This window comes from Cynocephalus volans, chromosome X (assembly GCF_027409185.1).
Source record: "Cynocephalus volans isolate mCynVol1 chromosome X, mCynVol1.pri, whole genome shotgun sequence".
NCBI lineage: Eukaryota > Metazoa > Chordata > Mammalia > Dermoptera > Cynocephalidae > Cynocephalus > Cynocephalus volans.
This window is the reverse complement of record NC_084478.1, coordinates 27,958,878-27,972,513: the sequence shown is the minus strand read 5'-3', so window position 1 is coordinate 27,972,513 and position 13,636 is coordinate 27,958,878. Positions and strand designations below refer to the sequence as shown.

The 13,636-nt window shown below is 36.6% G+C and overlaps 1 protein-coding gene across 6 annotated transcripts in view; it reads left to right on the top strand.

Moving 5' to 3' along the window:
* Window positions 1-13,636, top strand: part of BCLAF3 (BCLAF1 and THRAP3 family member 3) — a 62,665-nt gene that overhangs the window by 39,400 nt on the left and 9,629 nt on the right. For 5 of the 6 annotated variants that reach the window (XM_063083706.1, XM_063083704.1, XM_063083701.1 and 2 more), the window contains 3 exons: window positions 2,661-2,775; window positions 4,076-4,171; window positions 9,055-9,210. In XM_063083706.1, the coding sequence (XP_062939776.1) occupies window positions 2,661-2,775; window positions 4,076-4,171; window positions 9,055-9,210 (367 nt within the window). The remainder of the gene's footprint in view (window positions 1-2,660; window positions 2,776-4,075; window positions 4,172-9,054; window positions 9,211-13,636) is intronic. The other variant, XM_063083705.1, reaches the window with a different exon arrangement.

Genomic DNA, 13,636 nt, shown 5'->3' with positions numbered 1-13,636 from the left:
GGCATAGAAGGGCGGACCCATCAGGGAACCAGGCTCCTTAAATCTTGCTCCTCCCATATCCTCTGCACATGGCGTGCACCCCATGGTCCAGGACGGGTGTTTGTGCTCTAGCAATCATGTCCTCATTTTAGCGTTTCTTTTAAAGACTTCCTGAAATTTACACATGACACTTCAGCACCATTGACCAAAATTTAGTTCCATGGCCACACCTAGCTTTGGGGAGGCTGAGAAATAGATTCTTTAATCTGGGCATTCATCTGCCTGGTCAAAAATCAAATATCAAAAGATTTTTTAAAATTTTATGTGGTAAATATACATATCTTAAATCCTACCATTTTAACCATTTTTAAGTGTAAAATTCATTGGCATTAAGTATATTCACAGTGTTGTGCAACCATAACCACTATCCATTTCCAGAACATTTTCATCTTTGCAAGCAGAAACTCTATACCAATTAAACAATAACTCTCCATTCTTCCATACCCCCAGCTTCTGGTAACCTCTGTTCTTTTTGTCTGTGTGAATTTGCCTATTCTAGGTACCTAATACAAGTAGAATCATACAATATTTGTCCTTTTGTGCCTAGCTTCTTTCACTTAGCATAGTGTTTTCAAGGTTTATCCATGTTGTATCATGTGTCAGAATTTCATTTATTTAAAAAAAAAAAAATTAATTCCTTTTTAAGGCTGAATAATATTCCATTGCATGGATTGTTTTAACCACATTGTTTTATCCATTTTTTCGTTTATGGACATATGTGTTCTTTCCATCTTTTAGCTGCTGTTAATAGTGCTTTTATGAACATTGGTGTTGTCCTCTTTTTGATTATATCCATTCTAGTGGTTGTAAAGTGGTATCTAATTCTGTTTTTAATTTACATTTCCCTTATGACTAATGTGGAGCACTTTTTCACATGCTTATTGGCCATTTGTATATCTTCTTTGGAGAAATTTCTATTCAAATTCTTTACCCATTTTTAAATCAGGTTATTGTCTTTTTATTGTTGAGGTGTAATCATTTTTTATATATGAGGGGTCTTCAAAAAGTTCATATTATCTTTTAATTCCATTTTCCACGAACTTTTTGAAGTACCCTCATATATGCTTTGCAAAAGAGAAATTTTTAAAGTCCATTGTTTTGTTTATGGAAGTAGTTGTACGTGTTAAAGATAATCATTTGGAAAAATATAATAAAGTATAAAAACAAAAATATAAAGCATTCTTAATTTCACCAGTCAGAGATGACCACTGTTAATATTTAGTATATTTCCTGTCATTTAGTTTTTTCTGGGCATATATGTATTTTAAATAATTGAAATTATCCTCCATATATGGCTTTGCATCCTACTCTTTTGACTTTCATATCATGGGTATTTTTGACAGAGCATAGGGGTTTTTAACATTTCAAAAAACCCTGAGTATCTATGTCATGTCAGGTGCTGGAGTCACAAAATGAACCAGCCACAGTGCCTCCTGTAAAGGAATCTCAGCTTGTTTGATTAACCACCCAGTTAGACAAGTAGTTACAAACAGGGAGTGATAGGTGTTAAGACTCAAAAATGCTACATGTGCACATAGCAGGGGGCACCTAGCCCCCCTCAGAGGGTTTTAGGAAAGCCTTCCTGGAAGACGTACAAGTGGAGCTAAATGTTGAAGTTAATCTGAGTGGAAGGAAATGGACCACAGAAGGAACTGTATGTGCAAAGGTGTGGAAACAGGAGACATGGCCATGAGTGCTGGGAACTGCTTGTAGTTAAATATTCCTGAAGCTTAGCATGCATGTTGGGGAGATGGTAGTGAGGCAGCTGGCAAGGCAGCATGGACCAGGGCATGAAGAACATGATGAGAAGTGTGGATTTTATCCTGATGCCAGTGGGGGATCCACAAGGAGGCACTGAAGCAGGGCCAAGGTAGTGAGCAGTCTGTTCACCATGGGGCAGGGCCGCAGAATACACAGGAAGGGTCTGAGGAGCATCGTGGGGAGATGTGGGATGTGACAAGGAGAGGAATCCCCAAGGGCTATGGAAATGAGGCTTCTGGGATCATAGGAAAAGCCCTAGGAAGGACCCCTTAGATAGGGCTATCTGGGAAGAGCCCTTGGTGGCCTCAGGACCTCTCAGTGATAGGAGAGGGGAGCCTGTCCTTTGGTGCTGTGGCCCACCAGTATCAGAAGCCTCAGCTCTGCCAATGAGGGGACCCTGATCCACTCCAACACCTTGCCTGCGATGAATAGGCTGGGTCATGAGCCACTGGTATTTCCACCAATGCGTCTGTCAGCAAGGGGGGCAGGGGGACAACAGTGCTGCCAAAGGCTCTAGAGCAGTGATTATCTTTCCTCAGAGAACACACATTTCACATATGGTTTCTGGGCACTACCACCCCCAGGAAGCCTGTCCTTGGACCTTGGTTTGAAAACCCTGGTTCAAGGAATACTGTTTTTCCACTATTGCTAACTTTCAACTTAGCTAAATAATGTTTGTTGAAAAATGAGGGTTTTAGCCCTGATAACTGTCATTTGTAATTTTAGTAATGATAGATCACTGAGATTTTACTGTTGTGCTACTTTAACTGTCTCTGAAGGGGCTTTTTTGATTTTTCTTGTTTATTTGTTGGATAAAACTAATAAAAGAGTCTTATTTTCTCTCTCTCTCATTTTATTAGGAATGATCAGCATTCCAGTTTTTCACAGTTGAAGAATATTCATACTGATGGATTCCAAAAACCTGCTCATTTTATAAAATCAAATTCTAGAAAATTTATTCAGAAACCTTACATGGTAAGATTGTAGTTCCAAATTTTTCAGTTTTGTACATTCTCCTTCTCAAATATATCTGTATGTACAGAGATCACCAATATTTTTCATAATGTTTGTAACTGTTCATTAAGCACATATTATAAGATTCTGTTGAAGCTTAAAGTTATGATAGAAGAAATGGTCATCACTGATTTAGTAGGATTTTATTCAATTTATTATAGTACTAGCTTTCTTAAGATTTTTTGAAACAACTTTGTTAAAGTATAATTTACATACCATAATATTTACCCATTTTAGGTATACAATTATGATTTTTTAGTGAATTTACCAATATGAGTAACCATCACTATAATCCAGTTTTAGAACATTTATATTACCCAATAAGAGCCTTCATGCCTGTTTAGCTATTCCCTGTTCCCACCCCCAGCCAACCACTAATCTACTTTCTGTTTCTAAAGATCTGTCTTTTCATAGGGCAGCTCACAAAATGGCAGCTGGCTTCCATAAAAGTGAACAAGTGATGGCCAGAAAGATGGAAGCCAGAGTCCGCTTGTAACCTAATCTCAGAAGTAACATCCCATCACTTTACCATATTCTTTTTGGAAGAAGCTAGTTACTAGCTAGGTCCTGCCACACTTAAAGGGAGGCGATTACATAGAAAGCGGGCATCACTGGGAGCCATGTCAGCAGCTGTCTAGTGCAGTCCTCCTTGTGGCCAGCCTCCACAGAAAATGGAATAGTAGAAGATTACAAGACTGTTGATTTAAGAAAAAAGACACTTTCAAGAATGGGTCCCAGCTTTTCTGTTCCCAACAGAGGATTTGGATTCTTTGTGGTTACAGACTAGCAATGTAGTTCTTTCTCAGTTCTGATAATTTCCTAGCCATGGCAGGAGAATCACCTCAAATCAGTTGTCTGAGATAGCAAACATGCCTCCTGCAGTGTTGAGGATTTGTGTTCTTCTTAGGCTGTCGGAACCCTTCAACAACTCCTGATAGTAATGGGTTTTTTTCTTTCCTGGATGCCTGAATAAATGCTAGATTTATAGACCATTTTCTAAAAGTCACCCATTGTGTTATACAAGAGTTTTTTTGTTTTTTTTTTTTTTTTACACTTTTCATAGGGATGAAGGCAACTGGCCCCTCACAAACTGGGTCATGTGAAGGAAGGAGATGTGTGTGTTCCTACAGCTAACATCCCTGCTCCCTGCTTTGTGTTCTTAATCCTATACATTTAAAACACGTTTTTTAAATGGTAAAGCAAGCTTTTAAAATAAGCTTTAGAGTATATTAATCCATGCTAATACTTTCTTTTCGTGAAGAATTATACTATGCAGAAAAAAGACATCATTACTCACAAGCCATTTGGAGTTGAAGGAAACCATCAAAACACAAGAGGCTTTAAAAGATCTTTTAAGGTATTGAGTATTGTTTTTCATTTAATTCCAACTTTGGGTTCATGCTTTGGACATAACGTTCTAAGTATTAGTAAATTAAGAGCTGTTTTTGTGATATTCTTTCAAATAGTAGCTATAAATATCTAGTATTTATGGACATTGATAATTAACTGTAATCAGTTTAATGATGACCCCTTTCCTCAGGACTTGAATTTCAAATATTTTTTACTAGTAGAACCCTTTATCTAATATTACATAGAAACACAAATACATAAAACAGATACAGGTGGAGTGGCTCCAAGTGGGAGGCAGGCAAGGTCCCAGACCATCTTCAAGCCTGCCCCTTTACCCCTGAAATGTAAGTGCAGAGCTATAGAGCTTTCTCCAGGATTCACGGATTTAAAAACCCTTTTGATATCCATCATCAGATGAGTGGTTAAGGAAACTGGTATATCTATACAATGGAATACTACTCTGCTATAAAAAAAAATGAAATACTACCATTCGCAGCAACATGGATGGACTTACAGAAAATTATATTAAGTGAAATAAGCCAGGGACAGAAAGAGAAGTACCGCATGTTCTCACTTATTTGTGGGAGCTATAAATAAACAAACAAACAAACGGGAGAGGGGGGAAGAAGACACAGCAATCACAACAATTCCTTGAACTTGTTAAGACAAGTGAACAGATATGATGTTGATGGGGGGCGGGGGGGGGAGGAGAAATTGGTAAAGGGATACGAAAATCAACTACACTGTATATTGATAAAATAAAAATAAATAAATCAATAAAAACCCTACCTGTAGACGCACAACCCTCAGAGGCCTTCTGGATCATCAGAGAAAGACTCTGGTTCAGACAGCCTTGTTAAAGCATATTTTATCCCATTCTTATTACTTGTACATCTATATCTGATGTAAATGATAGTTTTTAATCAACTAATCAACATGTTTGATTATCTAGAACACCTCATTCTCCAAACATATGGAATAAGAATTATAGTACAAATAATTATATGTCTCTCCTTGCTCTCAAAAATTGAGGTACTTTTTAAGTCCATTTTGACTCAGTTTCTTGCTTATAATAGGTACTTTATTCATATTTTTTACTCTATGTTGTCTTTCCCTTCCCCCCAAAAAAGAAAAGGAAAAAATTTAATCTTTTCATGTGAAAGTAGCAGGCAGGCTTGATAGAGTAGTTAGCTCATTAGTGTGAAGTTACTATGAACTGAAAGGTAGTATAAACTATGACCAAACCATAGGCTAGGAGGGTAGTTGAGGGATCTGTTAATACTTGGCTTCTCGAGAGTCAAAATTTCTACATGTTGAAAAGTTTTTTCCACTGGGAGTAACGTAATATGTAAGCATTGCATAGATTACATTTTTAGCCAATGGTCTGTACTCCTAAAAACGTGTGCCGTTAGGTTTTCAAAAATAGCTATGGCCATAGAGTGTATAAAGATGTTTATACCATCTTTTGATCTCTTGAGTAATGAGGCATCAAATCAACTGAAAATGTGATGTCTGCATAACTTAAGATGAGATCAGGCGCATTCAGGGTGGTATGACCATAGACTACCTGCATAACTTAGAGACAGTACAGATGGGCTTTCCAATCTAAGTCTTCTGTTGCTCTTCTCATCAGTCAGATATAGTTGATTGTAGTATTTTTCTAAGATCATCATAAGATTTATTTTCTGGTTACCTTTTTTCCTTAAGGGTAGGTTCTTTAATATTAATTCTTAGAATATTTTTTTCAAAATATGTGCAGTAATATCTCCTTTTGACCAATCATTTATGTTGTGTAGTGTTATATGATCGATTACTTAGAAGTTCACAATTCTTTGTAGTAAAATAGTGGGAAGGCATAATCTTTCCTAAGAAAAGGAAATATTTTGTTGAAATATTTTTACATGAATTGGACTAATTCAAAGCCAGATGGTAATCAACTTATTGGGTATGTAAAAATGGACCATGTCAATCTCAAGATTAGCTCTGATATATCAAGTTTGTGCAGATAGAATTATAGTGTCTCATTATAATTCTGTTTTACCTGAAACTTTCCATAGCCTTAAAATAATTAGAAAATAGGGCTGGCCTGGCATAAATACTTTTTTGTAAACTTATGTACTTCATTATGTATGACACCCATTTCTAAAATAATTGTGAAAAGAGGATTCTACTTAGGTTTTTTTTATAATTACTCCATCGTAATACACCATTCGTGCATTTGTTTTTCCAATATTGCCCACAATCTGTTTCCTGTTATTAAGTACTGCGAGGATGGAACTTAAATAAAATAAACCAAAAACTAAATTTCAAAAAGATTAAAATCCATTCCTATGACCAAGTCTTTAAAAATTATTATAGAACTTAAATGTGCTAAGTGTTCTATTTAGGTGTCTAAACATTAATCAGGCTGTAATTGTAAAGCCTTAATGCAGTATAACACATATTATTGTTTTCACTAAATTAAATCAGTAGCTTAATATTCTTAGTCCTGTGGGTCTTTCACAACCTTCCAACTGCATCCTTTTTAAAAAGCAGCAGCAGCTCCAGCAACAGCAACTCACCTAACCCCAAGCTCTCTTCCTTTGGCATTGCCTTAGTTGCTGGTTATTCTGAACTTTATTATCAGAGGGGAAACAAGGGCTTTTATTTAATGTAGCGATTGTAGTGTTTGTGAACAATTTCATTTGACTTCCCTAGAGGTAATTTTTTGATAGTTTGTTTAGGAGTTATTACTGTTTAGATCTACATGTTGAGGGAATCTTGCCTCTTTGATATCTGTATAGGGGTATATCGGTTTATTCAGACCTTAACTTTCTACAAACTAAATGTGTTTTTGTTTGTTTTTGTAATTTTTGCTTCTGTTTTAATTTAAGACTTAATAGTTTACAAATGGTAAACTCTTCCCCTGAGGCATTCTAAAAGGGCCACTGTTAAGTACATACCTTTTGGTTGGACCCTGGTCTGAGAGTAGTTGGAATGTGACTCAGGAGTGTTTTTTATTCAGAGCAAAGAAAGAATTTGACTTAAAAACAAAGCCCTCTCCATGCCACTTTGTGATCAAATGTTTACATATAGCTAGGTTATATTTTCCTTTTTACTGTGAGCATTTGCTTGGGAAAATTAAGAATATAAAAACAAATTAGTAGCTAATAATGTTTATCCCTGATATATACCAATCTTCAGAGTAGAATTCTGATTTTATAAAACACATTTGAGAATAAATTTAGTATGTAATCGCTGTTGTTTTGAAGGTATAGAATTTGCAATTTTTATTCTGACACTTGCCTCTGTCCAATAAATGAACACTGCTCGAGTCCTTAACTCTTGAGTGGTAAGGAGAGATGGAAAAATAAGACTTCTTGCTTGTGCCATTAAAGTTAAATGCTATTTTATGCTCTTCAAGCTTGGAGAGCCCTTTTCTTGGTTCTTGGTGGAGATTCCTGTTGGCAAAATCAGAAGGACTAGCTGCCTGTCAGGTGCTCAAACTGGCGTCTCTAATAAATTGTCAGCCCCTGAAGGAGAAGGGGTGGGTCTGTTTAGTCTTTGTACCTCGCACATAGTATTAGGTGTATGGATTTTGTTAAATAAGTTCAGAACAGTTTTACGGTTAACTATACATAAGAAATCCTGATGGATCACCAAAGCCTTTCCTTTTCTACTACATCTTCTCCCAGCTTCTTGGAATTAGATCTCCCAGTATTCAATTTATGCTGAACTTGTCTTGTTTAAAGTTTAGTTTTGTCTAGGGTTTTTCTTCACACGGTTTCACATTTGTTTTCTTTCTTTTTTTTTTATTGCAGCTTAAATAATTATACATATTTGGGGGGTCCAGTGTTGACTACCATCACCTGTGTACAATATCACATTTATTTCCTATAGGAAAATTTAATTGAATGATTTGGGGGAGAAATCCCTTTTGTAGTCAGGAGCTTAATGCAGCTTCTTCCAGTGACTTAGCAAGTAGCCAAGGTATTAAGACAGGAAGGCAGAAATAGAATCCATCTATGAGCCTTTGGACCACTTCTCCCTTTTGTTTCAGATTGTGCTAGGAGGATGCTTGGAAATGCAGGTGGGCATGAGAAGTGTGTAATATTGGTAGAGGCGGGGGGTGAGGAAGGGAGGTTTGGAGAATTATTTGGGAAGGTTTGGAGAGGATTGGTTCATGACTGACAAAACTGAAGACTCCTTTCTTCTCCCGCCCCCAGCTGTAAATTAACAGGGGACTGTTTATCTTATCAGTCACGTGGGAAACACACAAATATTCGTTGTCCTCTTATGTTTATTGTAATACTGGACAGTATGCAGGCTAGGAAATGATCTTTTTAAGTACGAGGGTACTTCAAACAGTTCGTAGAAAAATAGAATTGAAAGATAACGTGAATCTTTCCATGAACATTTTGAAGTACCCTCGTGTAACTCATATCTGCTATAATGGGTTTATGTGGTAAAGAAAGATTGGTTTGAAGGTATCGACAGGAATAAAGTTAAAAGAGGTTTTGATTTTTAAATAGATATTGATACTTACTGTCTTTTCCCCTCATTGAGATTTGATATATTTCACTATGAATCAGAAGAATAATTTTAGCTCATTAGAGGTTTTGAAAATTTTATTTTTTAGTATGATGAATTTCAAGAATTAATTTCAAATTCTTTTAACAGTTTTTAAAATTGGTTTTATGTAAAATAAAGATTTTAAAAAAATTATTAGTATATAAAATAAGCTAAGAAACTAGTTTTAGGAAAATATACCTTATTACCATTGTAAATCCCTTCCCTTTTAGTATCTATAGTGCTCAGAATCAAGGGCAGCTCATTTTTCCATATGTTATACTAATAAAGTAGATTTGGAAGCTGTAGTTGTAACATTTAATTCTCTTTTTTCCTTTACAGGGCAACTTTAGAGGTGGCAGATTCCAGCCCCATTATAAATCAGGCCTAGTACAGAAGAGCTTGTACATTCAGGCTAAATACCAGCGTTTACGGTTTGCTGGTCCAAGGGGATTTATCACTAATAAATTCAGAGAAAGATTACTGAGGAAAAAAAAGGTTAGTTGGATTATGATCATTTAAAAATGTTGAATGACTTTTGAACTCCTAAATTATCCATGTTCATTAGATAAATTGGGTTTTTCATTTAATTTTGATTTAAGAACCTAGATTTTAAAAATATTCTTATTTTGCATCATAGTTGAGTAAAAACTTCAAGGAGTAATGATAACAGAGTTGTGAGACTAACCTTAAAATGCTTTTACTTTTTATACCTCAAATATTTTGAATATGCCTGCTGTTTGAACTTTTTACTTTAGAATTTCTGTTGTATGGTTAATCTTTGAAATGGAAATTCAGGTAAAGACTTTTACCTGATATATTTTAGTCTTATACAATGTGAATTATCTGAGTGCCAAAAAAATATTAAACTGGCTATGTACAAAAGGTACATAATGGCAAAATACACTAACTCTTCTTTTTTCCCCCATTCATATTTTTTTGTTGCGGTAAAATATTTATAACATAAAATTTGCCATTTTAACCATTTTAAAGTATACAATTCAGTGACATTAATTACATTCACAATGCTATGAATCATTACCACTATATGCTCTTTTTTTAAAATTTATGTTTTTAATTGACAAGTAAAAATTATATGTAGTTATGGTGTACAACATGATGTTTTGATGTATGTATACATTGTGGAATGGCTAAATCACTATTTAACATATGTATTACCTCACATGCTTATCTTTTTTTGTGGTGAGAACACTTAAAATCTCTTCTCTTAGCCATTTTCAAGTATACAATATATTGTTATTAACTATAGTCACCATGATGTACAATAGATCTCTTGAGCTTATTTCTCCCATCTAATTAAAATTATAAGTCCTGTGACCAACATCTCTCCATCCCCTTAGCCTCTGGTAACCACCATTCTACTCTCTGCTTTTATGAATTCAACTCTTTTAGATTCTACATATAGATGAGATTATGTGGTATTTGGCTTTCTGTGCCTAGCTTATTTCACTTTAACATAATGTCCTCTAGGTACGTTCATGTTACAAATGACAGGATTTCCTTCTCTTTTATGGCTGACTGGTATTCCTTTGTGTATATATATACCACATTTCCTTGATCCATTGATGTACACTGAGGTTGAATCAGTTATGCTGACTCTTAATGTTAATAAAAAGTTTCTTTACTTGATCATTTGAATTGCATACTCTTTCAGTTGTGGATTGATTTTATTTAAATTAGCCATGTTATTTGAAAGTGCAGCATAAATATGATATAAAATTAACATCTACATAATAATTATATTTTAAATGAGAACAATAGCATTGCATCAGTTAAGCAATGCATATTTGTCAATTTTTGGACTCATTTTTGTTCATAATGTTAGGCTAATACTTTCTTCTGAGTAATGTATGTATCTCTAGTGTTGCTATCAAATAGCCCAACTATGGTTTTATAATTTTATAATCATAAATGTTTCCTTAAATACTCATGCTTATGAAGCCTTTACACTGAGCTTGCTTAATGAGTTTATTAGTAAAACAATATTTTTCAAAAGATGGACCAGTAGGGGCCGAGCCCGTGGCGCACTCGGTAGAGTGCTGCGCTGGCAGTGCGGCGACGCTCCTGCTGCGGGTTCGGATCCTATATAGGACTGACCGGTGCACGCACTGGCTGAGTGCTGATCACGAAAAAATGACAAAAAATAAATAAATAAATAAAAGCCTTGGCTTCTCATTTAAAAAAAAAAAAAAAAAAAAGATGGACCAGTAGAATGAATTTGACAACTGATTATTTTTTAGGTTTTAGAGTTAGAGTATCTTATGTAACCTCTCCCACCCCCCAATTTTAACTGAATACCTTAGAAGAGATTTCTAATTTCCCTGTGTATATTATCACTAATGGTTTTAGGAAAGCCATCTCTTTTTTAAAAACACAGGTATAATTGGAATCATTTTACCCTCTTGTACACCTCCCTACTGTCAGGCTGTGCTAGGGCTTGGATAGAGATGCTGCTTCTCTTCCTGCCTTGTGTAGCAAGTTTCTTTGCAGAGGATCTTCTAGACATTTGTTCCCAGTCACAGGTAGCAGCCTAACTGTTCTGAGGGAAGTTAGTCATTGATTTCCCCTTGAGGAGAAAGGCTGAGGCAGGTCTAATGGCAAGGATGGGTTTCTGGTACATGGTGTCTGTTTCTCTTCTGTTAGCTCTGTGCTGAACTTTGACTTTTAGCTTTATTTAACTCCATTTTTACTTCTTATCTTTTAGGTGATTTGGGGTCCTGAGTGCTTACCTAACTGTCTGCTTCAGCCTACAGTTTATATATACTCATTGAACTCACTCCATTTTATCATTCTTTTGTTTGCCTCTGTTTGCCCAGTTCCTGCTGATCACCTGTTCTTCCAGAGTACATTGCCCACCAGCCCCGCTTCATACCAAATAGAAAGGAGACATCAGGCCTTCATCACAGGATGTAAGAGTTAAGTCCTAGAAGGAGCTACAACCTGTTATGGGTCTCTAATCTTTAGGCCTGCTTTTTTTATATCATCTAAAATGTAGCAGTTGTGGTTAGGGTCCAGTGCGGGTCACAGCTCTGCCTTCCTGTTGCCTTTCGCTGTCTTCTGAATGCTTTAGAAGTGGTCCCAACACACTGGATTTTTAAAAACTGGTGTTGAATACTCTTTTTCTTAGGCCTCGCCTTCTGGATGATACTTCATATGTCTTTGTATTGTAGCTACTTTGAACTGGACTTTTCCAATCTGGCTACTGTGAGTGCCTACAAACAAGCCATAGCCAGGCGTTTTATAGAGTTGTGTTTGAACAAAGCCCAACTCTGTGAGTGCAGCAACAAATCAGGTACGCTACTATGAGCACTCTACTTAACAGTTGGTTCTACTCTCCTAACCTTTAGGGAAAGGAAGGAGACATTGCAGCTGCTCTGTTTCTGCCAAGGTCCAAATGAAGATAGTTCAGGTGAACTTGGCCTTTAAGCCGTCCCAGTAGTGTTGTGCTACTCTGAAACCTCATTCCATGTGTATAAACTGATGGCTTGGACCTATTAGTCCATTATCTCAGCCTTCATACCCTAACAAAAAGAGATGAAGGCCTGGAGACTTTGGTTTCTTCCAGTGTTTCCTCCCCTTTCCCTTAAATTAGGGACACTTTTTCTCAAGTGGGGCTATTGGGTGTGAGGTACCATTTACATCGTTTTTCCTCCCAAGCTTTAGCATCAGAGGGAACTTTGAAGGTCCTGCACTAGAGAGAAACACTAGTCTGGGTAGCATCTCTACTCTGCTTTTGGATTTTTGCTAGGGAGTTAATTTTTTGAAGTTATTAGACTATCACCTAGATTAATTAAGGATGCATGATTAATTAGTTAATCTAGGTGCCCTGGAACCTTCCTAAGCCCAAGATTAGATATGTATCTATTTATTCCCATATGCCTCAAAGTCCATCAGGAAGAGTTAGAATGATCTTGTCTGGACTCCTCATATTGAAATGCCTGGGCTGACCATTCTTGGCTTGAAGGTCTTGTGTTCCTCATCTGTAATACAGTCTGGTTACTGTGCCATCAGACTATGTGCTTCCTGTCTCCAACACAAAACAGCCTTGGGGAGTGGTGGGGCAGGATTCTAGATGTGCTCCTGGTACGTCCTCTTCTTCCACTTACCAGAATGTTAGTGTCTTTTCTAAAACTGCATTGGCTCTCCAGGTACCTACAAAGTAGTAAGATTCCCAAGCAGTAGGAGAAAAGTACAGAACTGAAATTCTTCCTCATTCATCATGCACTTGTCATATTAATCCCATTCTGGCACCAAAGTCCCTTTTACTGGGTTTCCTTTCTCTTGGATTCTGTGCTTGGGCTAGAAGATGAAGGGGTGAGAGGAATGTCTCTTTCCACCTGTAATAAGGCTCATCTTTTTTTTTTTTTTTTTAAATTTTATTTTGTCGATATACATTGTGGCTGATTATTGCTCCCCATCACCAAAACCTCCCTCCCTTCTCCCTCCCCCCCTCCCCCCCAACAATGTCCTTTCTGTTTGCTTGTCGTATCAACTTCAAATAATTGTGGTTGTTATATCTTCTTCGCCCCCCCCCCCCCGGTTTGTGTGTGTGTGTGTGAATTTATATATTAATTTTTAGCTCCCACCAATAAGTGAGAACATGTGGTATTTCTCTTTCTGTGCCTGACTTGTTTCACTTAATATAATTCTCTCAAGGTCCATCCATGTTGTTGCAAATGGCAGTATTTCATTCGTTTTTATAGCTGAGTAGTATTCCATTGTGTAGATGTACCACATTTTCCGTATCCACTCATCCGATGATGGACATTTGGGCTGGTTCCAACTCTTGGCTATTGTAAAGAGGGCTGCGATAAATATTGGGAAACAGGTATACCTTCGACTTGATGATTTCCATTCCTCTGGGTATATACCCAACAGTGGGATAGCTGGGTCGTATGGTAGA